This window comes from Trachypithecus francoisi, unplaced genomic scaffold (assembly GCF_009764315.1).
Source record: "Trachypithecus francoisi isolate TF-2019V2 unplaced genomic scaffold, Tfra_2.0 Lachesis_group8, whole genome shotgun sequence".
Taxonomy (NCBI): Eukaryota; Metazoa; Chordata; class Mammalia; order Primates; family Cercopithecidae; genus Trachypithecus; species Trachypithecus francoisi.
In genome coordinates this window covers 101,669,183-101,695,474 of record NW_022681473.1, presented here as the reverse complement: position 1 = coordinate 101,695,474, position 26,292 = coordinate 101,669,183, and the positions used below count along the sequence as shown (strand labels likewise).

Genomic DNA, 26,292 nt, shown 5'->3' with positions numbered 1-26,292 from the left:
TGAGCAAAACCTCTGAGAAATATAGAATTATGTAAAGAGCCCCAATCTACATTTAATTGGTGTCCCTGAAAGAGATGAGAAGAATGGAACCAATTTGGAAAATATATTTCAGGATATCATCCATGAGAACTTCCCCAACCTAGATAGAGAGGCCAACATTCAAATTTGGGAAATGTAGAGAACCCCAGTAAGACAATTCATAAGAAGATCACCTCCAAGACACAGAATCATCAAATTCTCCAAGGTCAAAATGAAAGAAAAAATATTAAAGGTAACTAGAGAGAAAGGTCAGGTCACTTACAAAGGAAAGCCCATCAGACTAACAGCAGACCTCTCAGCAGAAACTCTACAACCCAGAAGAGACTGGAGGCCAATATTCAACATTCTTATAGAAAATAAATTCCAACCCAGAATTTCATTTCTAGCCAAATTAAACTTCATAAGTAAAGGAAAAATAAGCAACTGGTGAGGAAATTCATTACCATCAGACCTGTAGTGCAAGAGCTCCTAAAGAAAGCACTAAATATGGAAAGGAAAGACCATTACCACCTTCTACAAACACACACTGAAGTACACAGACCAGTGTCACTATAAAGCAACCACATAAATAAGTCAGCAAAATAACCATCTAACATCATGATGACAGGTTCAAATCTACACACAGCAATACTAACCTTGAATGTAAATGGGCCAAAATGTCCCAAGACACAGCGTGGCAAGCTGGATAAAGAACCAAGATCCACTGGTATGCTGTCTTCAAGAGACCCATCTCACAAGCAATGACATACATAGGCAAAATAACAGGTTGGAGAAAGATCTACCAAGCAAATGGAAAACAGAAAAAAGGCAGGGGTTGCAATCTTAGTTTTAGATGAAACAGGCTTTAAACCAACAAAGACCAAAAAAGACAAAGAAGGGCATTACACATATTGGTAAAGGGTTCAATTGAACAAGAAGATCTAACTATCCTAAATATTTATGCACCAAACACAGAAACATCCAGATTCATAAACAAGTTCTCAGACACCTTCAAAGAGACTTAGTCCGACACTCAATAATAGTAGGAGACTTTACCACCCCACTGGCAATATTAGATCATTGACATAGAAAATCAATGAAGATATTCAGGACCTGAACTTAGCACTGGATCAAATGGGCCTGATGTACATACACAGATTTCTCCAAATGAAAACAAGAGAAAACACATTTTTCTCATTGCCACATAGTGCATAGTCTAAAATCAATCATATTTGGAAGTAAAACAGTCCTTAGCAAATGCAAAAGAACTGAAACCTTAACACTCAAATTGGAAATTAAGACTAAGAAATGAATTCAAAACTGTATAACTATATGGAAATTGAATAACTTGATCCAGAATGACTTTTGGGCAAATAAACCAGTTAAGGCAGAAATCAACAAGTTCTCTGAAACTAATGTGAACAAACCAGATACAACATACCAGAATCTCTGGGACACAGGTAAGATAGTGTTAAGAGGGAAATTTATAACACTAAATGCCCTAACAGATATTGCTAATTAAAAAGTTAGAAATATCTCATGTTAACAACCTACCACGACAACGAAAACAACTAGAGAACTAAGAGCGAACAAATCCCAAAGCTAGCAGAAGACAAGAAATAACCAAAATCAGAGCTGAACTGAAGGAGACTGAGACACAAAAACCCATTCCAAAGATCAATAAATTCTAAAGCTGGTTTCTTGAAAAAATTAATAAAATAGGTAGACCACTAGTTAGACTAAAAAAAAGGAAAGACAGAAAATGCAAATAGACACAATCAGAAACAAGGGGGATATCACCACTGACCCCACAGAAATACAAACAACCATCAGAGAATATTATGAACACCTCTCTGCCCATAAACTAGAAAATTGAGAAGAAATGAATAAATTTCTGGACACATACACCATCCAAAGGCTGAACCAGGAAAAAATTGAATCCCTGAACAAACCAATAATGAGCTCTGAAATTGAGTCAGTAATAAATAGCCTACCAACTAACAAAAGCCCAGGATCAGCTGGATTCACAGCTGAATTCTACCAGATGTACAAAGAAGAAGTGGTACTATTCCTGCTAAAACTATTCCAAAATATCAAGGAAGAGGGACTCCTTCCTAACTCATTCTATGAGACCAGCATCATCCTGATTCAAAAACCTGGCAGAGACACAACAAAAAAGAGAAAACTTCAGGCCAATATTCTTGATTAACACTGATGCAAAAATCCTCAACAAAATACTGGCAAACCAAATCTAGCAGCACATCAAAAAGCTTATCCATTACAATGAAGTAGGCTTTATCTCTGGGATGCAAGGTTGGTTCAACACATGCAAATAGGTAAATGTGATTCATCACATAAACAGAACTAAGAACAAAAACCATGTGATTATCTCAATAGATGCAGAAGAGGCTTTTGATAAAATTCAACACTTCTACATGTTAAAAACTCTCAATAAACTAGGTACTAAAGGAACATACCTCAAAGTAATAAGAGCCATCTATGACAGACCCATGGCCAACATCATACGTATGGGCAAAAGCTGGAAGCACTCCCCTTGAAAACCAGCACAAAACAAGGATGCCCTCTCCCACCACGCCTATTCAACATAGCATTAGAAGTCCTGGCCATGGCAACCAGGCAAGAGAGAAAATAAAGGGCATCTATATAGGAAGAAAAAAAGTCAAACTACCTCTGTTTATAGACGGCATGATCCTGTATCTAGAGAAAAACCATAGTCTTGGCCCAAAAGCTCCTGAAGCTAATTAACAACTTCAGCAATGTCTCAGGATATAAAATCAACATACAAAAGTCACTAGCATTCTTATATACCAACAACAGTCAAACCAAGAGCCAAATCAGAAATGCAATCCCATTTATAATTGCCACCAAAAGAAAATACCTAGGAATACAGCTAACCAGGGAAGTGAAAGATCTCCACAAGAAGAACTATAAAACACAGCTCAAAGAAATCAGAGATAACACAAAGAATGGAAAAACGTTCTGTGCTCATGGACAGGAAGAATCAATATTATTAAAATGGCCATACTGTCTAAGGTAATATATAGATTCAATGCAATTCCTATTCAACTACCATTGACATTCTTCACAGAACTAGAAAAAACTATTTTAAAATTCGTATGGAACCAAAAAGTAGCCTGAATAGCCAAGGCAATCCTAAGCAAAAAGAACAAAGCTGGAGGCATCACGTTACCCGACTTCAAACTATACTTACAGGGCTACAGTAACCAAAACAGCATGGTACTGGTATAAAAACAGACACATAGACCAGTGGAACAGAATAAAGAACCCAGAAATAAGACCGCATACCTAAAACTATCTGATCTTCAATAAACCTGATAAAAACAAGCAATGGGGAAAGGATTCCCTATTCAATAAATGATGCTGGGATAACTGGCTAGTCATATGCAGAAGATTGAAACTGGACCCCTTCCTTATGCAATATACAAACATTAACTCAAGATGGAATAAAGACTTAAATGTAAAATCCAAAACTATAAAAACCCTGGAAGATAACCTAGGTAATACCATTCTACACACAGGAACAAGCAAAGATTTCATGACAAAGACACCAAAAGCAATCTCAACCAAAGCAAAAACTGACAAATGGGATCTAATTAAAGAGCTTCTGCACAGCAAAGGAAATTATCAACAGAGTGAACAAACAACCTATAGAATGGGAGAAAATTTTTGCAAACTATTCATCTGACAAGGGTCTAATATCCAGCATCTATAAAGAATTTAAACAAATTTACAAGAGAAAAATAAACTACCCCACTAAAAAGTGGGCAAAGGGCATGAAGAGATACTTTTCAAAAGAAGACATACATATGGCCAACAAGCACATGAAAAAAAGTTCAGTATCACTGACATCGTTAGTGAAATGCAGATCAAAACTATAAGATACCACCTATACCAGTCAGAATGGTAATTATTAAAAAGTCAAAAAATAACAGATGCTGGCAAGGCTGCAGAGAAAAAGGTACACTTATACACTGTTGGTGGAAGTGTAAAGTAGTTCAACCACTGTGGAAGACAGTGTGGCTATTCCTCAAAGACCTAAAACAGAGATACCATTTGACGCAGTAATCCCATTAATGGGTATATACCCAAAGGAATAGAAATATTTTTATTATAAAGACACATGCACATATATGTTCACTGCAGCACTATTCACAATAGCAAAGACATGGAATCAACCTCAATGCCCATCAATGATAGGCTGGATAAAGAAAATGTGGTACACATACACCATGGAATACCATTAAGCCATAAAAAAGAATGAGATTATGTCCTTTGCAGGAACATGGGTGGAGCTAGAGGCTATTATCCCTTGCAAATTAATGCAGGAACAGAAAACTAAGTACCACATATTCTTCTCTGTAAGTGGGAGCTAAAAGATGAGAACACGTGGACATACAGAGGGGAACAATACACACTGGGGCCTGCCAGAAGGTGGAGGGTGGGAGGAAGGGGGAGAGGATGAGGAAAAATAAATAATTGGTACTAGGCTTAATACCTGGGTAACGAAATAATCTGTACAACAAACTCCCATGACACAAGTTTACTTACATAAGAAATCTGCACATGTACTCCCGAACTTAAAAGTTAAATAATAAATAAATAAATACATAAATAAATCATTTTTAAAAATCAACAAAGAAAATCCTTCAAATCTCCCCAGGGCGAATGAGACTTGATTTGGGGGGCTCTTTAAGGCCAGCAGTGCATAAAATCCGAGGTTACAGAAGGGAGAAGCCACTGGCACCATCCAGCACTCACAGAAACAGAATTTCTGGAAAAGCCAGATAACTAAGCAGCAGCTAATGCCCCCGAAGAGGATAAAGACCAATTATGAACAAAAAAGCTAACATACCAGGAGGCTCAAGCAGCCATCCCCAAATTCCTCACAGGTCGCCATGTGTCTTCGGGTGGCAGGCTCAGCACTGAGGTTTCCCATGATGGCAATGCACTGGCACAGAGCTGAGGAGCTGCTTACCTTGGGATCTGTGTTCTAAATGAGAATCGAAAGAAGGCAGAGCCTCAGAGAGCAGGCAAAGGATGCCGCATGATCTCTCGGTGCATCCCTCACTCACCGAAAGGCCCGCGAACCAACCAGATAGCTTCATGTCACACAGGGGCATCCCTGGGGTCACACTGGCAACAGGATGGCAGCACATAGAGGGGTAGACCCAAAAGGGTCTTGGCCTAGGGCTTAATCCCAGCTCTTCCATCAACCAGCTGGGAGGACCTGGGCAAATCCCTTCTGTTCTCAGAGGCTCCATTTCCACAGCTGTGGCACGCTGGGGTGTGGTTATGCTCTCTAAGGGCCCCTGAAACTTCTAAGGTTCAATAGGGACAGGCTTCAGCTGCAACACACTCTCCAAGGAGAAGCCCTGCCCCCGACACTATCCACTGCCTTATCAGCTCAAATTGCTACACTAGTCTTCCTGACAGGATGACTTCCATTTGGGAACAGCGTCACACGTCGAACTTATTGTCAGCAGGGGACTGATGGAGACTGACGGAGACTGATGAACTCTATCCACCTTCACTTAAGATGCCACCCATATCCAGCCTTTCCTCCCCTGTAACCAGTGCCATCCATATGCCACCTCCACCTGTCCCTACTGTAGCTGTTTCAATAACTGACAATTGTGTAAATTCCAGCTGTGAATAAATGATTAATCAACCGAGAGACAATAGTTGTTCTGGATTGTAAACTGTGTTTAAACAGCCCCATTCACGCTCCTGAGAGTGTCTGTCACAGAGGGTGAAAATGAGGGTTTGCTCACCAGAACGCCTGTGAGTGCAGGGAGAACACCTGGAAGGTTGGCCTGGAACCAGACTTGGAATCTGTCGAGAAACCATGAGCCAGGATTTATTTTTACATTGCATAAACTATAACATAAATACAGTGTCTCAGATAATTAATGCTGCAAACTCTAGGTCCATATGATTTAGATTGTGCATGGAGAATTCAGAAACAAAAACAGAAAAAAACATGTCACTATGTATGTAACGTGGCTTTAGTTTTTCTGAGTCTGGAGAATTGCCTTTGATGTTAAACAACAGACCTCAGATGGTGACTCCCTTAAGCAGGAGTTGCTGGAATCTCCAGGCTTCTGCCAAGCTGACCTACCCCCAATCCCTGCTCTGAGTCTACAGCATGTGTGTGCCGTGCAGAAGGCAAATACTGTGCAAGCATGTTTACTCACTGGAGCCACTGGGAGGGCCTGGATGCATGTGCATCTCCACACGCTACAGCCACTGTTCCATACCCCGGCCCGTGCCAGCTGGCTGGCCTGCCTGTGAGCACAAGCAGCTCTCTCATCCCATTACCATCTCTAAGCAAGGTGTCCTAAACTTTGTAAGGAAATTTAAAACACAAGATGCACTTTAAAAAAAAGCTCTTAAAAAATTATGAAAACTGAGACCCTTACTATCATCCCCAGCAGCTAGGCAAAACAAAACAAAACAACACAAAGCCATGGGGCAGAAGGGGGTCGTTACTCATAATGTCACTGGCAACCCCAGAGAAGGCTGCATTTGACTGTTCATTCTTGCTTGCTGGCTCACTGGCTCACTCAGGTTCATTCAATGCGAATTTGCTGGCCAACTCCTATATACCAGGCACTGATTAGAAGGAAGGAAGGTTCCCGACACTTTGGAGGCTTGCCTACTGTGACAGGCACTGCTTTAAATATGCTGCTGCTTCCAAACCCATGGAGGCCCAGGTCAGCCTCTATGCAGAGTGACTAGAAGGGGAGTGGGTGGCCGCAGCCCCCTGGGAGGCATCAGCCCTCCTTCTCAGTGAATCTTGCAATACTCACTTGGAGACTTGGCCTAGCCTCTCTGAATACGGCACATTTTTAAAGATCAGACAGTTCAACAAAGACTGAAGAAGAAATGTCAATTTCTATAAATAAAAAAAATTACCTTTCTTCCAGAGCCAAGTCTGTGAACAGTCCCATAGCAGTGTTGGCCTCCTTATCCGAGAAATCAAGAAATGACACCAGCGCTTCCAATAATCTGCAAAAACCATAATAACCTCAGAGGCAGCTGTCCTCCAACTAACAACATCCCAACAGGGTAACCTTGCGAGGAAACCAAAAAGGAGTCAGCATCCGGGTGAAATAAGCAGAAAGGGTGCCTTGCCATGCCCTCCTAGAAGCCTAGCTCCTTGCCCACCCAGAGACAGACACTCTTAAGTGGTTGGCTCCACCACTTAATGTGAATCCCCAGAATGCTGAATACTTTTAACCAAAGTTTATTGATTATCGGACGCCAGCTCAGAAGGAGTTTCTGAGACTCTGCCATGTGACTCTGGCTCAGTCAAGTTCATTAACTTAGATGACATCTAAATGGCATGCTTACTAATCTGCTGATGACTAAAGTGGGAGGGCCCCCTAATAAGGTGGGTGATGGAATAAAGATTTAACAAGATTGTGACAGGCTGCTGAATATATTAGATTAAATTTAATAGGGTTAAGCTCAAAGTTCTCCACTTAGAGCTGGAAATTCTGCATAAGTAACAGAATTGTGAGACCTGGTTTGTAACTGGTTCATATGAGAAATATTTAAGGATTTTTAGCCACTTACAAACACAAAATGAGAAAACAGTCTAACACAGATGCCAAAAAAACACCTGATGTAATCTCAGGCTGCCCAGATGGACTTACTGGCACCACGACAATGGAAGTAAGAGTAATTTGTTCATCCAGCAAACTTGCATTAAGCATCTACAAGGTGCTAAGTATACTGTGCTCAGTACTGAGCTCCTGGTCTCCTACAGTGATACATATGTAAATAAATAAGATAAACTGTCTTAGGTGATATGTTAGAGACAGACACATGTTGAGGGGACCAGAGTCTCACTGGTGGGAGGTGTGGGGATGGAAGTGAAGAAGACTTCAACAGATGACACTTCAGTGTCTCTTGAAGTGTAGTGTTAGCTATTCATTTGTTTATCCATTTGACCAATCACAAAGAACAAGCACTGACTGTGTGCCAGGCAATGTGGTCGGGTCTGGGGTCCTAACGATGAAACAAGAAAATGTCCTGGTTCCAGGCAGCTTGCAGGCCAGCGTCGGGCCCACGGGGACGGGTACAGAGGCATGTTAGGCAAAGCCACCTGCAGTCACAGACTATGTGGGCACAGAATTGCAGGAGCACATTTGGGGACTGCTGGTACGCAGTTAATACTTAGGATGTGAGGGGAGAACAGGGGACGGTAGAGAGCTGGACAGAGCCCAGATCCTGGGGGCCTTCTAGGGCCTGCTGGGAAGTCTGTACTTTGCCCTGTAGGCCCCTGTTCTCCAATGTGTGGTTGGTGGTGGGGGCCTCCGGGACAGATTCCTCAGTCAGTCTGAGTGGGAGGAGGCTCCAGGAGGCTGCTTTTTCATGAAGTCCTCATGTGATTCCTAGCCATTATATTTCTCAGTAATTGGAGAACCAGCCTTACAAGGAAGTCATTTCAGTGTGTTAAGTAGGAAAATAGCAGAACAGATGTCCATTTTAGAAAAATCCCGGCCGGGCGCGGTGGCTCAGGCCGGGCGCGGTGGCTCAAGCCTGTAATCCCAGCACTTTGGGAGGCCGAGACGGGCGGATCACAAGGTCAGGAGATCGAGACCATCCTGGCGAACACAGTGAAACCCCGTCTCTACTAAAAATACAAAAAACTAGCCGGGCGAGGTGGCGGGCGCCTGTAGTCCCAGCTACTTGGGAGGCTGAGGCAGGAGAATGGCGGGAACCCGGGAGGCGGAGCTTGCAGTGAGCTGAGATCCGGCCACTGTACTCCAGCCTGGGCGACAGAGCAAGACTCTGCCTCAAAAAAAAAAAAAAAAAAAAAAAAAAAAAGAAAAATCCCTTCAGTGTACGGTGGAGGCTGGATTGGAGCAGGTAGTACAGGAGGCAGGAATTCAACCAGGGGAGAACTGTGATTGTCCAGACAATAAAGGCTAAGGGACCAGACTGAGGCAGCAGCAGAGTAAGAAGCACAGTAAAAACACAAAGAGATGCTGATGAAGACCTGGAAGAAATGACTGGAGAGAGTAGAGGAGAATTAGAAGAAAATGAATTCAGAAGATGCTAAGGAGAAAGAGCTGGCAGCATACTATCTTATGGATGTGGTGAGGGAGAGCCAGGTCACTTCCAGGACATTGGCTTAGGCGACTGGATAGGCAGAGATACCCTCTATGAAGACAAGAAATTCAGGTAGATGAACTGGTGTGAGACCATGTTTTGATTTATTAAGTCAATGATACTTGTGGATGTTGTGATAGAGATGTCCAGTAGCAGAAGGGTATGCTTCTTGACGAAAGCCATGGATGGGAAGAGGGACAAGGGTAGGATCCCGGGGTCCCTGACTTGGAAGGGTGATAGCATAGCGAGGCTTGCAAAGGAAACCACAAAGGAATAGCCAGGAGGTAGGAGGGGGGCCAGGAAGGATGGTGTCCTAACAATCACTGTGATGGAGTTTCAAGAAGAGTAGTGATCAATAGGACCAAATGCTACAGGACAGAGAAGGGCGAAGACTTTGACCTTGACATCTTTAAGAAAGACAGATGACAGGCTATCAGACTGGGCTTTTGGGAATATGAATTCCAGTCACCCACATCTATGGTGCTGGATCTATTTAGCCACTTATTCTAGGAATGGTCTGGAGGCCAAATCATCAAAGGAATGATGGAGGTAACAAGGATGCTTAACCTGAAAGATATCAGTATTTTCAGATACCTAAAGTACTGGAAAGCTGGAAGGAGTCTGGGCCTGGGCCTCAATGTATGGAGGCAGAATCAACCCCAGAATAGTATGGGGCAGGCAACTTACACACAGTGTAAGGAGGTAATTTATATCAATCAGAACTGTCCTGAAATGGACAGTTGGCTACCTTGGGAGGTGAGACCCACAGCCCCTCACTAATTGGGGACAGACTTCCTCCACCCAGTCTATTAGCTGCGTTAGTGCCCATCCCCAATCAAATGGAGATAAAAATAATGAAAACTGCTGGCATCTCCCCTGGAGGGCATGATGCACAGGCTGTATGGGAGTATGCAGAGGACATCTATGCTGAGTGGGGCTTGACTGGATGGTTTCTGAGGGCCCAGGTGACACCGAGCTTCTGCAAATCCCTAACATCTTCAGAAGTGGATTCCAGTGCTCCTGCTGTCAAAAACAATTTATTTGTTTTACAGTTAGTTCAGATTCTTCCTTCACCAATTTAAACCTATTTTCTTCGGTCTTGAAAATAAATGCTAATGAACCTGAACAGCACAGATGAGACAACAGTCTAAGACCATCTTGCCTTTGTCCTGGGAGACACAAACAGCTAGCCCCCACTATGTGACAGTGCACACACCCTAACTGGACTCAGCACCTATAGCGGACGGTGTATCCCTTTCTATTTCCTCACATACCCTCTTTTATGGTGGCAGATTTTCTGCTCTGCTGATAAGCAACTGTCTCTGTGAGTGAACCACAGGTCAGAAAATGCTTTCATGTAACCAGTAAATGCATGGCTACTTCAGTTTAGGACCCTGAACAATATTTCCTAAGAGAAAATGATTATAAAAATATTGAGCCCCTATCACACCATGTGTCAGGCTTGCTTGATGTTAGTTGCTTTTTTTTTTTTTTTCTGTAGCAGATACTGTTTGCTGGCTAACCCCACAGATATTCTCCATTCCCTTCTATTCTTCCTAACTCTACTACAGAAGAAGCTGGGATCATTTCTTTTCCCACTAGGTGTAGCATGTGACAAAATTCTGTCCAAAGATAAATAGGCAGTAGCTTTTCTTGATAAAAGGGACAGATCCAGCTGGTGCTGACCTGTCTTAAAGAAGGATATGAAGCTTGGAGTTGCAGCAAGAGGGAAGGTATGACCATGTGAGGAAGGTCAAGAGAAGGACAGAGACTTTGACCTCGACATCTTTAAGCCCCAGCACCAACAGCTGCTATCTTTAGTCTCATTTTATTAGGTGAAAAAACAAGCCAGGCTTTATTTTGCTTAAGCTCCTTTTGCTCAAGTATTCTGCATAATGCAGCAGAAAAAATTCAACTGCATCACCCCCTGTAAGTGTCATCGTAAGTGAGTGATGCAGATGAGATGCCAGGGCCCGTCAGTGCTAAGTAGCTTTCCTGGGTCACACAAGCAGAGACATGCAGGGAATGGAAGCTCAGTACTGCTTAAGACTAAAACCCAGCACTTTTGACAAAATGACACTGGTCCTTGGCCAGCACACATTCATGCCTTCAACCTCTTCTCTGAGGATAAGCATTGTGGGAGGAATGTGGTAAGTGTGCTGCCGTGATGGTCATGGGGCTATGCGCAGCCCTGTCTTGCTTCAGACTGCCTCATTTCATCACAGAGAACCCATTCTGTCTGGTTCAACTGGAGATGAACGTTAAGGAGGCTAGTGGGCATAAAAGTAAAAAGCTGAGGTTTCTCTGACTGTCTAAAGAGAGTAGGCAGGACCACACGAGGTGATCGTGAACGCCACTCTGCGAGACACTGGAAAAATGCACATTGAAACTCAAGCAATTCAAAGATAGCTTGAGGGGAAAAGCCCATGATAGCTATAGCTACATTTACTCAAAGAGACAAAAACAATATTAAAAAAATGCGATGAAGGTATTAAGGAAATGACTGTAGTCATTTGAAATGCGAAATGTGCTTTTGGGGAATTTAAGTCCACTAACAATCAGCATCTGCCGCACAGCCTGAGCTTTAGTGGCTTGCCAAAGCCTTTCCTGGGAGCCACTGGGGCTGCAACTAGGCCTGGAAGGGGAGCCGTAGGCAAGGCTTAATAACCACCCTGTCACGGCACACATGGACCTCCACACCAAATTGGACCGTGTGGGAGGGCTCAGCAGGGTCCTAAAAAGATCTGGAAGGAACAGGAACCAGCTGCAGCAGGTCTGGCTCCTTTTCCTACTGAGAACACAGAGTGGAGCTGGGTCCTCAGAACAGTACCTAGGGGCTAGGCTAGTTGGGTGAGATTCCAGTGGTTCCTTGCTGTAGTTCTTCCTGCCCCATGAGTGACATGAGGTAATAAAGCTTACCTTGCTTACCTCGCAGCATGAGGGGAGATAAAACAAAATAGCAGTGAACAAAAAAATTCAGAAGGGTAATCTCCTGTTTTTAGATTGTGTAAGAAACATTTATAAAGCAAGTTACAATAATCGCCACTGTTCTGTTAGATTGAACCACATGAAATGGCGGGCACGCAACCTTTTAGATCTAATAAGTGACAATTTCATATGTTCAAACTAATCAGGTAAAGATAAATAAACTGAAAACTTAATAAAAGTAAATAAATGAATAAGTAAAACAAGCAAAATAAATAAATAAATAATTTAAAAATGAAGTAATAAATTATAAAGAACTGGGCAGAATCACTGTGGTTCAGTAATCTTTCTAGAAAGTCTATTTAGGGGACACACATTCTATGCTCATAGTCTTACACTTTGGAAAGACCTCCATTCAACAGTATTCGAAATGTTTTATTTATTCATAGTGCATCTTCTTCCAGAAAGGGTTTAAGGACACATAGAATAAGATAGGATTACCTCAAATAAGAATGAAAGAAGAAAAGGAAGGGTAGGAACAGGGTAGAGATAGGACGAGGCCAAAGGTACAGAAGCAAGTAACCTATTTTAAGGTGGGGCTCCTGATCTGGCTATGGAAGGGCTGCCATTTGCACCATTTGTGGGATGGGGACAAGCCAGTTGCTCAGGAGAAGTGAAACTGTCCATGGTACCAAGTTCAGACAGGAGTCTGTCCCAGAGGTCCTCATGACACAGCACTCTTGTCAAAGGCTCTTTCTGTTATTGATCCTTCAAGTCACACATCAGAGATATAAGGGGGAGACAGGCACGCCTGAACTTGTCAAGTGATGACACAAGATGTCCCAGGAAGATCCTGCCAGCAGAGGCTTACCTGGTCAGTTCAAGGTGGCTGATGATCAGGCTCCGTCCGCTCTCAGTCTGGGCAAGCTGCAGCAGCAAGGCAAGGCTCTGCTGCCTGATGGCCAGGACCTTGGAGGACAAGAGGGTGGCCAACAGCCTGGCCCTGTCAGGGTGCATCACTAGCACACGCTGATTTTCCTCTGCAAAATACAGGGGTTGTGTGTCTTGTGTGTGCCATCACGGCAATTAAACTAGCTCTGTCGCCCTCTCTCCTAATGGGAAACTCAACTGGTGCCCACTCATTTGAAGGCAGGATAATGAAGTGTAAGAGTGTGGATTCTAGAACCAGACTGCTGGGTCTGAATGCCCAGGGGAGTGACCTTACCAGTGCTCCTTGGTCTCCTCATCAGTAAAATGAGGATTACGTTCCTACCTACAGGGACATCATGAGCATTAAATGAATCAGTACATGACTGTGCCAGACAGGGACTGGCACCCAGAAATCAACGATGTCATTATTATTGTCAAGCCTCCTTGGTGTGTGGTATCTGGAAACACTGGCAAAGGGAAATAAATCAGTTTAACTGTGGAATGTCTTTAGACCATCAATGTTCACACAATGGCTAGAGTGGTCATTTGAGGAAATGTTATCCAGGAAACTAGAATATCATATGAGAGCATTAATGAATAAAGTGTGCCCTCCTTCCTAGAACATAAGCTCTTTCAGGGTGGTGGCAGTAGATTTATCCCCTTTCATCTGCTTCATTTTCTGACCAGGTACATGAATTTGTTTGAAACTGCAGGGTACAGACTGCAGTATGAGGCTAAGCTGTGAAACAGAGCAAACTGGATCTCAAAGGGGTGGGCCCCACCACTTGGACCTCATTACCCTAGGCTCTCTCCCATCCTGTGCTAATTGCCCATTTACACACAGCACACAGCATCCAGAAAACACACACCAGGTCTTTTCTAGCCCTGAAAGAGCCGGAGTAACAGGACTGCAGGATCCTATGTGTACCCCACATATCAAACCATGTTTTCGTTAAAAACATTACATCTCAATCCCACACTTCACCTATAATTACTCTTGTCCATGTAAGATAGGATCTACTGATTTCTGAAATGGAAAGGTTCTTGTTGATTATATATTTTTTCTTTTCTTTTTTTTTTTTTTTGAGACGGAGTCTCACTCTGTCACCCAGGCTGGAGTGCAGTGGCCAGATCTCAGCTCACTGCAAGCTCTGCCTCCTGGGTTCACGCCATTCTCCTGCCTCAGCCTCCCGGGTAGCTGGGACTACAGGCACCCGCCACCTTGCCTGGCTAGTTTTTTGTTTTTTTGTTTTTTTTTTTTTTTAGTAGAGACGGGGTTTCACCGTGTTAGCCAGGATGGTCTCGATCTCCTGACCTCGTGATCCGCCCGTCTCGGCCTCCCAAAGTGCTGGGATCACAGGCTTGAGCCACCGCGCCCGGCCATATTTTTTTCTTATACTAGAAAAGGAGCTTGATATAAATAATTCAAACAACACAGAGTTAGTTGATACCCCTCCAGGTAAGCCCACTCCCCAAAGGAGGTATTATTCACCTCTCGTATAAATAATGTGTAAAATATTATACATCCTACCCTGTAATTGGCTTCTCTTCCCCACTCCACAATAGATCACTGACATATTTTCATGTCCTTACTTTTAAGCATTCCCTTGCCCTTTTGAAAAACTGCTTTGCATTTATTGAGTTAGATATATCAAGATTTTATTGACCTGAGACACAGCATTTACATCACAGGTATCTGAAAATATTTTTCAGATGATAAAAAAATGTAACTGTAAGGTTCACAGAAATGATAAATAGGTTCACAGAAATAGAGTAAATAGATTGTTATGTCAGGTTCACACTGAGTAGACATACCATCGCCAAGTCCTGCCTTCCTCACCCTCCTGTAGGGGAGTTTGCAAAAACACTGCCCTAAGCTGGTGCAGGGTCTTACCCAGAGTAGCAAGGCACCTTGACGATGATAGTAGTCTGGGCATAATTCCCCTTAATTCTTGTCAGAAAATAGGCCCCCCGATTGTCTAGATTTTTAAAAGCTTAATTTCTTAAGTTCTTGATTCCTCTACTCTACTAAAAAAGAAAAAAAAAAGGTATTATCTCCTACTTAACATCTCAGAATATACAAACTGCATTCACAAGCCCTATCGCTGGCTCCCCACAGTGGCCCTGTGAAAAGGAGACATAGCTATTATTATTCCCATTTTCAGTGTTTCTGTCCAGGGTCAAACTTTTTCCTATGAAACACACTTCTTAAAAATGACAGAAGTAAGTAAAATTTGTATTTACATTGAAGTTACAAAAGAGATTAAGAAAGATTACACAAAAACATAATGAACCCTGGAAGATGCAAATATGCGAAAAGCCTAAGAGTTAGCCCAGTAAATAAAATGCCCGTGGCATTCTACTATCTCAATACTAGACGCTAATTAGTGTCTGAAGATACTGGCGGGGATGATTGTAAATCTCAGGATGCTGGAAAGGTACTGTGGTTAGCAAAAACGAACAATATTTTAAGCTGACAAGAAAAGAAAAACTCCATCTACCTCATTGCCAGTGCACGAACAGAAGTCACGAGTCTGCAAAGAGCAGAAGAGCAGGAGGAGAGGAGAGAGGAGACCACTTATTATGCTGACAACCTCCTCCCTTCACTGACCTCTCCCCTCATCTGTCTACCTTGCTTTTGATCCATAAGCTTTCCTGGAGGGAGCAGGTGTGTGGGGAAGTCTAGACATCAACTCTCCAGGGCCTGGCCTTTGGGGAAGACAGTCAGCCCAGCAGCGGACTCCCCTGAACGCAGCGCATTAATGGTGATCAGTGGTGATTACCCAGGCTTACCGTTCCTGCAGCACACTGCTTGCCAGAGCTTGAGAACAGATACACAGACCGTCTCTTCAACTGCATCTTTTCCTGCTGTGGAAAAACACCTAGAATGGACAAAGGAGAGCTATCTTAAAAGTCTGAAAATCAGTCTTGATTTTCTCTTCCATTTGGTTTTATTTCATCCCGAGATTCGTCAAATGCAGGTTTCAGAAAGTATAGTTTTATAATCCAGAGCCATGGGTTACCAGGATCAATCATGGAACCATGAGTCCCAGGCCAAGGACGCAGACTGAGGAAGCCTGGGCTGTACAGAGGCTAGACAGTAAGCCAGTGCCATGGGTGATGGCTGCACTGGGACCAATGAACTGTGGCTGAGCAACAGACATGTACTGGTGACTCCAACCCACACCGGTATCCTAAGCCTCAGGAAGCACACCAGAACAACTGAAATTAAAATACAGTCACTTTAGCAAACTGCCTCCTACCATACAGGTCTTTCTTCAGATGAAATTATAAATGGGATTGGGCCATTTACATTTATATCACTCTTGATATGATCAGCAAATTCCAAAAGAAGAAATGAACAAATGACAACCTTGCAAAAACTGGTGGGAAAGCAGCAAGAATGATAATTTCTCTGACTTTGAAGAGCTTAGAGGAGCCCTGGGAAGTGCTGCTGTTCCTTTCTCTTCAATTGTTTTTTTTTTTTTTTGAGACTGAATCTGGTTGTATCACCCAGGCTGGAGTGTAGTAGCGTCATCTCGGCTCACTACAACCTCCACCCCTCAGACACAAGTGATCTTGGTGCCTCAGCCTCCCGAGTAGCTGGGATTACAGGTGCCCGCCACCATGCCCAGCTAATTTTTGTATTTTTAGTGGAGACGGGGTTTCACCATGTTGGCCAGGCTGGTCTCAAACTCCTGACCTCAAGTGATCCGCCTGCCTTGACCTCCCAAAGTGCTAGGATTACTGGCATGAGCCACTGTGCCCAGCTTCAATTGTTAACTGCAGTGTAACTCCAGTGGCTTAAACGCCAGCACTCAAAGATGTTCGTGTAGTAGCTTTGCACTCCTGGAGAGCCCCCCACTACTGATGAAGGGTGGTAATGTGCAGAAATGTGACTGTCTATGTGCCTCGTGTCTGATTTCATAAGTGGTTCTCTTCCCTTGCTTTGATGCTGGGCTGTCTTTATGAACATCCCTACCTTCTTATGACCTCGTTGTCACTGATGATACTAAATCCATTGTGCATTCTGAATAAAGTTTGTTCTGTGCCTGAAACATATACAGAGAAACCCACTTTAGACTCCCAAACTGGCTGGCTGGTGTCTAGCTGCGACACAGCCACCTGCTAATAAACCTAATATGGAATGTCACGGTGCCCACATGAATGGTTTGGCAGAAACAAATAAACTTTACATTTTGAAAAATACAATTGTCAGCAACCTCTCAGTGTCAGAGGCCTCAGTGCCTCTCAGGCAGAGGGACTGTTTAGAGGAGAACAGAGCTGGGGTGGCCCCGAGGGCTATCTGCACAGCTCATCATTCTGTAATCTTTAAAGAGCTTCCCAGAGCTGCTTCACCTATGGGAAGTACCAGCATATCCATTTGTTCTTAAATATTTATTTCAAAGCTATTTCTAGGCTCTAGAGAGGAATTTATAATCTCCAAGAAACTGCTAAAGGGGGTATTTGTGTGTCCTCCATTGTACACTAAAGAGAAGTCAGACACTCCATCTATTTGTACAAGCAACATGCTGTCACTGAGTATAGAGATTATTTAAGCCTTGGTAACAATGTTTACAAGAGCTAGTAAAAGAGAACAGTATGACCCTCATTAGTAGGAGAGCTGATGTTTGCTCTGAAACCATTTTCACATCCTAAGCAGCCATTCAGTGTAACTGGGTGAACCTTACAGTTTAACCTATAAAATTCTGTCTTCCATTCCTTCACAGTGGAGGGAAAGTGTGCGAGGTGGTATGGGATGCTTGAGGTGTCTGTGGGGGTATATGTGGAGTACATGCAGGATGTGCATGGGGTGTGTGGAGAAAATGTGAGGGTGGAATGTGCACAGGATATGTGGACTGATGTGAGTACTTATGGTGTGAGTGTGCTGTGTGTGGTACGTGGTGTGTGTGTAATATAACGATATATTCAAGTGAGTGAAAGTTGAGTGCATGTGTGGTGTACGTAAGTATATATGGAGTGTGTGCCATGTGTGTGTTGTGTTGTGTATGTTTATTACATGTGTGCTGAGTGTACGCACGCTCTGTAGAGAGGACGGAGCAGAGGTGGGAGGACATTCTTGTGCACCCCTTTTAGCAGCTACATTGGAGTACATCCTCAATCAATATTTGTGGAAGAAAGGGAGGGATTCTTAAGGGCAGACCTCTGAACATGTCCCTTCACACTGACAGCACTCATGAGATCACACACATCTCTGGCTTACACTCCTTTATCATTTCAGTCAGAATCTCAATCCCCCCTGCATAGAACAAGGGGATCTGGTCAGGCTTGGAAAGGGTCTCCAGGAGGTTCTTGGTATTCACAGCTGTGTTCTTTCCCGAATCCAGCAGTTCGTGGGCTTCCTTTTCTTGAAGGTCTGCTTTTTCCTGAAGATCTACTTGATTCAGGTAATCTAGAAAAACAAGAAAGGAAAAGCAAAACAAAACCCTAACAGTCAATAATACCACACAAGAAGTAACCTTTTTTTTAACTTTCTTTTGAGGATGGGAGTTTGAGAAGCATAAAGCATTAAAATAATTAAAACTCTTCTTTAGCAAGGAAAATTTTAGAAACAGTCTAAATCTACAACCAGAATCTTAAACCTTGTTGGAGATTCAAGGGAATCTAAAAGTGTCTAAGGGAGGATGGTGTAGAAAATGAAGAAGGCAAATATTAATATTTGCAAGGGACTACAGCAAGCAGAGGAGCAGAGTGGGCCAGTTAACACAGAAGACTGAACTGTGCAGGAAAGAGGATCCGCTGCTGCCTCGTGGCCAAGGGCAGTGAAAGCACGGAAGGCATTCTAAGGCAGGAGGCAGAGGGAGTTCAGACAAAGTGTCTCAGCAGGAACGTGCTCACCTTTCACCTGGGTTTGCAGCTTGGGGTTTATTTCTAAGATCTTCTTATAACACTCTCTAGACTAGAAAAAAGAAACAAGACCTTGAAGAGTGGTTGGGGTAAAGGTGATTATGAGAAAGACAATGGGTGTCATTGGGCTTGGCTGCTTCATTATTTTCTCCACGCCTCCTCCTGCTCCCAGTGCAGGAGGCAGGCACAGGAACACACTGTGCATTTGACATTTTGTTCAGGCTTCTCCAGTTCTAGGGGGCAACAGGTATTATTTCAAAATTCGTTTTAAAGAAACAGTGTCGTTAGATGCTCATGATGAAAAATATCCAGTCTTAAATTCTTATGGATCATGTCTGTCTGGGATAGAAATAATCATAAAGTAAATGCAAAACTTAGATATGATATTTGCACTGAGAGAGAACAGAAGGCTGTCAGATATGTCCGTAGGGAGTTAGGAAATAAATGAAACTAGAGGCAATGTTGACAGAGACTCGGGAATAGGAAAAGAGAACTGCCTAGTTAAATGTACAGGCTGTGAAGAGAACCAGTAAGGGATCCATTTATTGGCCACATAAGAGTCAGCTGGAAAACTCAAGAGTGAGGGCTTCTCACTGAGGAAATTGCTAGATAGAAAGTTACTGGAAAAATGAAGATTCTAGTTCATAGGATTCCTGGGCTTAGTGCTGTATTTCTCACAGGAATATAAGAACTGCCCAGAGTATAATCTAACCAGTCACCTAGAGAAAAAGCTCAGAAAAAAAAAAAACACCCCAAAACAAACAAACAAACAGTTCTGAGATAATCTTGAAGGTTCAAAGTTCGTCTAGAAGACTAGAGCTAAGAAACAAACTGAAGGAAAACATAGCACATTAAAGTAGAGAACAGTGTCGCAGAAACAGAAGTCTATACATCAGAGTGACCCTGTATCCAACTTCTCTTCAACCCTAGATCTAATCTAGCAACAATTTTTGTTGGCTTCACTGTCAGTAAATATCCAAAATCTCATCACTTCTTACCACCTCCATCACTACCAACCTGGTCCCTACCATCACCTCTTGCTTGGATATTTATTGCAATAACCTTATCACTCGTTCTCTGTTCTTATCTTACAACGCCGAAACACATGCTCGGTCTAGCAGTCAGAGTAATCCTTTAAAATATAAGGCAGATCATGTAATTCCTTTACTCAAAATCCTCCAATAAAGCTTGAAGATCACTCAAAGTAAAAGCCAAAGTCCTTTGAAAAGCCTGTGAGGCCCTACAGGATCAGCCCCTTCACCACCCTTATCACCAGTTTGACCTCATCTCCTGTTTGCTCTCCTCTTGCTGGCTCCATTCTAGCTATCCCTCCACCAGGAATTTATTCCCTTATATATCCACATGGTTTGCTCACTTCACTCCCTCCATTCCTTTAGAAAGCCTTTTCTTACCACTCTATATAAAACCAGTCTCATCTTTACTGCTTCCTGATTTATTTTTCTCAGTACTACATACCACGATCTAACATAGTACATGTAACGTACTACACACCTATTTGATTGCTTTTTGTCTCCTGGTCACCCTTACCCCAAGAACATGAGTTCCATGAAGCCAAGGACTTTGTCTAGTTTCACTGATGTATTCTTTATTGCCTGTATTAACAGTGCCTGACACATAGAAAGCATGCAATAAATATCTGCTGAATGAATAAATTGAATGAGTAAATAAAAATTGGTGGACAGGGAAAGATTAACATTTTCTTTATTCATATTTCTTTTATTTAGCTTTATTACAATAAGCCTGCATTACATTTACAATTAAAATCCAACAAACTTTTAAAAAATGTATCATATGAAGCAATTTATTTTCAAGACATATCTTATAAATGGAAAGACATCCTATGTTCATGGATAGGAAGACTTAATACTGTTTAGATAGCAGGACTTGCCAAATTGACTTATGAATTCATGTAATACCCATCAAAATTCCATCCGGTTTCTTTGCAAAAATCGACACAATAATCTTGAAGTTCATATAGAAATTCAAGAGCACCAGAATAGCTAAAACAATCTTGAAAAAGTAAAGGAACCAAGTTGAAGGACTCTCACTTCTCAACTTAATACAAAACTAGAAAAATGAAGACACTGTGGTACTGACACAAGGACAGACATGTAGATCTATGGAATAAAACTGGAAGACCAAAAATAAACCCATATATTTATGGTCAATTGATTTTTGACAAGGGTGCCAAAATCACTCAATGGGGGAAAGAATGGTCTCTTTAACAAATGGTTCTGGGACAAGTAGACATCTACATGAAAAAGAGTGAAGTTGAACCCCAACCTCACATCATACAAAAAATGAACTCAAAATGGATTAGAGATAGCTAAATTTAAGAGCTAAGCCATAAAACTTTCAGAAGAAAATATAGGTATACATCTTCCTGACCTTGGATTAGATGATCATTTCTTAGATATAACACCAAAATCACAAGCAACTAAAGAAAAAATAGGTAATTGAGGCTTTATCAAACTTAAACGTTTTTGTGCTGCAAAGAACATCATCAAGAAAATGAAAAGGTAATACAAGGAGTGGAAGAAAATATTTGGAAATCATGTATCTGATAAGAAACTTGTATTCAGAATATATAAATGACATTTACATCTCATTATAAAAAAAAGACATTTCTCCAAAGAAAATATATAAATGGCCAAAAAGCACATGAAAAGATCATCAACATCATTAGTCACCAAAAAAATGCAGATCAATACCACAATGACATATCACTTCACACCCACTAGAATAGTGAGCTTTACCTTGGAAAATACTGAAGGATGGATTGATACCTAATCAGCTTGGAGAATCATGGTTCTCCTCTAGCACAATTGGGAGCATCAGTCTGTGATCAAACATGTCAATTACATTCCTCTAAGAACTTACCACACTGTAGTTCTTCAGGGCCAGGTTGGCTTTTCCCATGTGAAAATATGCTTTTGTGCATTTTTCATCACACTGCATAAAAGAGAATGACTGATCAGAAGTTTTAGAAGATGTGAAGTCATTTGCCACTACCCTCACTACACAGCTAAAAGAGTTAAGGCAAAGCTTTGATTCTCAGGGCGACTACCAGAATTGACAAAACTTTTCTGTGCATTTGTGACCAAACTAATTGATGTCTGCAAGGAGCCTGGGTGCAGCAGCAAGCTCTTCACCAAATTAATTAATGATACCTGCCACTTTTCATTTCCATTTAATGAGATGCAATCAGGAAGCAAACCCTCAGTTTAGAAGAGCTCTTAACACTGGCAGAACATTAGAATCATCTAGGATGCTTGTGAAAGTCCTGCCAGCCCTGCACCCCACATCAATTACATTATACTCTGGGATAAGACCCAGGCATCAATAAGTTTTTAAGCTCTCTAGGTGAGGTAAACGTGCAGCTAAGTTTGAGAGTCACTGGTTTACTAGAAGAGAACTTACTCTAAGAAAATAGCTGAGGTTACCATTACATCTTAGTGGGCCTGGGAAGTCCCTCCTCCCAAATAAACCACAACATATGTACTGGGACCTTCTGTTCATATTACTTAAGATTAGTAGGGATGCCCCCTTCAAAAGGCAGGATTGAAACTTATGGCTGAAACTAGACCATTTACACAGGGGGCCCTGCACCTGCCTGACCCTAGTCATTATAACTCCACAGGGAATGATCTGACAGAGACATACACTAAAATCTAAGACATCCAGTTAATGAACATTGATTGAACTTCTTTTATATGTAAGACATTGTGCCAAATCAGATGCCCTTCCAAGGTTTAGATATGAAGAGGTTAAGAGTTCAAGCTCAGGAGTCTAAAATATCCTGGGTGGACCCTCGTTCTGCTACTCAGCAGAAGCGGCGTGTTGTTGGCCAGGCCGCCTAACTTTTCTGACACTCATTTTCCTCACCTGGAAAATGAAGACAATAATAGTATCTCTCTCAGGTTGTTGTGAGAAAGAAATTACGTAAAACACTTGGTGTGGCTCTGGGTAACAGAGTATTAGCTGCTATTGCTGCAGGTATATCAGCACCAATTCATTTCAGAGCAAAAGAGAAAATCTAAATTTAATAAAAGAGAGCAGTAATAATAAAAGAGAGAATAACAGTAATAATAAAAGAGAGAACAATAATTGTTGGAGAAGCTTTTAGAGATACACTCTTGTGTATACCATTTCCCAATTCACCGCTAAGTGAATGGAAGTCATAATAAAGATAAATGTGCATGATTGTTCAGCCCAAACCATGTGCCAGGCACTAAGCTTTATATAGTTCATATGGATGATCTCACAGAAGCTTTCAAACAACTCTATGAAGCAGATACAGTTATCATCCCTATTTTACAGATGTGAAAACTAGGGGTTGGAGAGGCCCAAGGTCACACAGATAACAAGTGGAGGCGCTGGAATTTGAAATTTGGCCATTAAACTCTCACGCGTTTAAAAATGACACCGAATCTCCTTCAGAAAGGTGCTACGGAAAAGAGCATACAAATGCTATAGAAAATGCTACTGAAAAAAATCAGTGGAAGAAAATATGCTTTAAAATGCAGTCTTTAAAAGGGTATGCAAAGGTGGAGGGATCTGGGCTGAGTTTTAGTGATACGTAGAGGTGAAGAGAGGAGGACGGAGGGAGAGTGGGCTGGGCAAGAACTTGAGGGAGGACAGTACAGGCAGCTTTGGGGACAGTCCAGCCGGGATTGAGGGGCAGGTGCTGGGTGGAGAGAAGATCCCATCTTGAGCCACACTGGAGGAGGGTGAGTCACCAATGGCAGTGTGGAGGTAAGCTGGTAGTAAGGTGGCATGCAGATGTGATCAGAGGAGGGAAAGGCTGAACAAGAGGTATGGTGGCCTGAACAATGAGAGATGAGTAAGGACAGCAGAACAATCACTTAGAACAACGGTTAATGTCTGAAGTCCTGGTGACAGTGGGAGGCAAAGGAAGTGCAGATGCCAGAGCTATGTCAAAGAAAGATCTGACTGGCATCAACTAACAATCAGTGATAAGGGTGATGGAGGATGTGAAGTCAAAACCAGGGGCCTAGATACCTGAAAGACGTGGTGTGTCATTAACAGAAAGAGGTCAGCTAGGGCAGGGAGTGGGAAAGGCTGAGTGAGAAGATGAAGAGTTGGCTTCTAGACATACCGAGTTTCAGATGACATCAAGACTATCAAAAGGCACCTGCAGAGGCAGCTGACATGCAGCCCTGGAGCTGGGGAAGGGGAGACTGGGGAAGTAGGTCTGAGAGCCATTTGCAGAGATGAGAGTTGAGCCCATGAGAAGAGAAGAGAGCTGTCAAGGAGTAACTGTACAGAGACAAAAGACAGGGAGCAGGGGGGTGACCCCTCATGAATTCACAAAGGATAACATTGAGGAAGCAGGAAAAGGATGGTCAAAGAGAAAAGAGGAAACTCTAGCACTTCAGCTCATGAAAGCCAAATATTCACAGTACATTCACTGGCAGAGCAGTTACGGCAGGTGGGGGAAACCGAGCCCCAAGCATTAAAGCCTTGTCCCCGACCTACCATGTGTCACCGTGAAGTGCGGAATTTGCCTTCCTAAGACAATGTTGTAAAAGGCTGCTAATGGATTTTTCTCACTAATAGACCCATTCTCCTTTGACCATGTATCAACCCTCACGAGAATGTTCTTGGGTGAACCCCAGCTTCCCTTTAAAGGAATCCTGGCTTCAGAGGAAGATGTATTTCATTGTGCAAGAAGTGTTCTGCTGAGAAAGAAATGATTCTGGTCCTAATTGAAACCAGCTTTGCTGCCTTATCTTCCTTGACAAGAAACATCAGTCTTGAAATATCATCACATAAGCTTGTCTCTACTGATTTAAAAGTGTCAAAAAAGATTAAATTGGCATGAAAGTACTAACACTATTAGTAACAGAGTGCCAGTGACATTCGCTATTGATACATTAATTTTAAAGACAGCAAAAGTTTTAAATTCACAGCTGCAACATAAAACAAATCATTATTAGTTTTTAGAACTCTTTGTTCATTTTTTTTTCTCATTTCTCCAAGTGTTTACCCAAACCTCTTCAACTGAGAGCCTCACTGGGCATTTAACAAGATTGGCTGCTGAGTGTCAGCGTTTTTTAATGTCAGCTCCATTGGGCCTGCTTGGCCTCGGTTTCACTGTTAATTACATTGTACTTCAATTAACATTTGGGAACAGGCCAGTGTGTTATCCTGAATCAGCATGATGGTATGTCTGCCCCTTTCGCCGTTTTCAGATCAGAAAAGATACTCTTGGTGAACCTGTGAGGAGATCATGTTTCTTCCACAGAAGGGAAAGACATCCACACCCAGGGATTATGGGGTTCAAAGTTGCAGTGGAGAGGCCCTCTATAGAGGTCAAGAGCATGGGCTTAGAGTTAGACAGACACTAGCTTCATGATCCTGCACAAGGTACTTAATCACTGAGGCTTGATTTCCTCGTCAGAAAAATAGAGAAAATAGTGACACTGAACAGAACAGAATAGAATTTTGTGAGCACGCAGCAAATGATGTTGTTTGCTGTTATTACTGGAAAAACCAAGGAAAACATCCTTGCCTCTCTCTTCTCCTGCAGAATAATGGCAGAAAAAGAAATCATTATCAAGCAAGGCGACAAAGCAGGTCAGTGGACCTATGATGGAGCTGTGAAGAGCTTGATGTCATCAGCTTCGGCCCCAACTCTTATAACTTAAAGACTACACCCATGCAATGGAACAAAATTTGCCACACATTGTATCTTGTAAGGGGTAAAGAAATTGGACACTCCAGATGTCAGTGTTAAGAGGATCCCTAGTGTTTTATGAATGATTATAAGCAGAGGTGACTTTCTCATTCATCCCGGTTTCCACTGCTTACCCTCTCAATAAGAAATAAAGCAGATATGGCCAGTATGCTGCTAGGAAAGTGTCCTCTTGTTTTGGGACATACTCATTAGGCTAGGGTAGCTGCGCTGTACCCAAGAATTGAAGCCACAGGATAAACTTGGTACATTCTCCTGGCACCTCAATTTTACTTGATTCTAAGTTATTGAAAATAATGCTGTTACATCAAAACAAACAGATAACTTTCATCAAGTGCTGTGCAAAATTAACAAGGTTTTTAAGGCAAAACACACATCTTAAAAGAAATTTCATGCTTTCTCCTTCTAGTCCCTCTCGAGGGGCTCATGTCCATTCTCCTCTGCTGTTCGCAGCAAGTGCAGAAGTCTGAAAAGCACTAGTTTTGGTTACTTAGTTAAAACCCCCGTGACAGAGTAATTCAGGTGAAAGTGGATTAAGGGTTACTTAAGTATTTGGTCATGTCCCTAAAAAGTGATTGTGTTATTTTAGTAACTCTTAACATTTCCACCAACAGTCTTTATGTCTATGCATTTTTCACCATCTATTCTGG

At 42.3% G+C, this 26,292-nt stretch overlaps 1 protein-coding gene across 7 annotated transcripts in view; it reads right to left on the bottom strand.

Moving 5' to 3' along the window:
• Window positions 1-26,292, bottom strand: part of TTC12 (tetratricopeptide repeat domain 12) — a 54,789-nt gene that overhangs the window by 12,130 nt on the left and 16,367 nt on the right. For 6 of the 7 annotated variants that reach the window (XM_033204526.1, XM_033204528.1, XM_033204525.1 and 3 more), the window contains 9 exons: window positions 21,805-21,876; window positions 18,895-18,955; window positions 18,260-18,448; window positions 17,018-17,087; window positions 15,829-15,917; window positions 12,977-13,145; window positions 6,976-7,068; window positions 5,832-5,892; window positions 4,913-5,050 (listed from right to left, as the gene is read on the bottom strand). In XM_033204526.1, the coding sequence (XP_033060417.1) occupies window positions 4,913-5,050; window positions 5,832-5,892; window positions 6,976-7,068; window positions 12,977-13,145; window positions 15,829-15,917; window positions 17,018-17,087; window positions 18,260-18,448; window positions 18,895-18,955; window positions 21,805-21,876 (942 nt within the window). The remainder of the gene's footprint in view (window positions 1-4,912; window positions 5,051-5,831; window positions 5,893-6,975; window positions 7,069-12,976; window positions 13,146-15,828; window positions 15,918-17,017; window positions 17,088-18,259; window positions 18,449-18,894; window positions 18,956-21,804; window positions 21,877-26,292) is intronic. The other variant, XM_033204529.1, reaches the window with a different exon arrangement.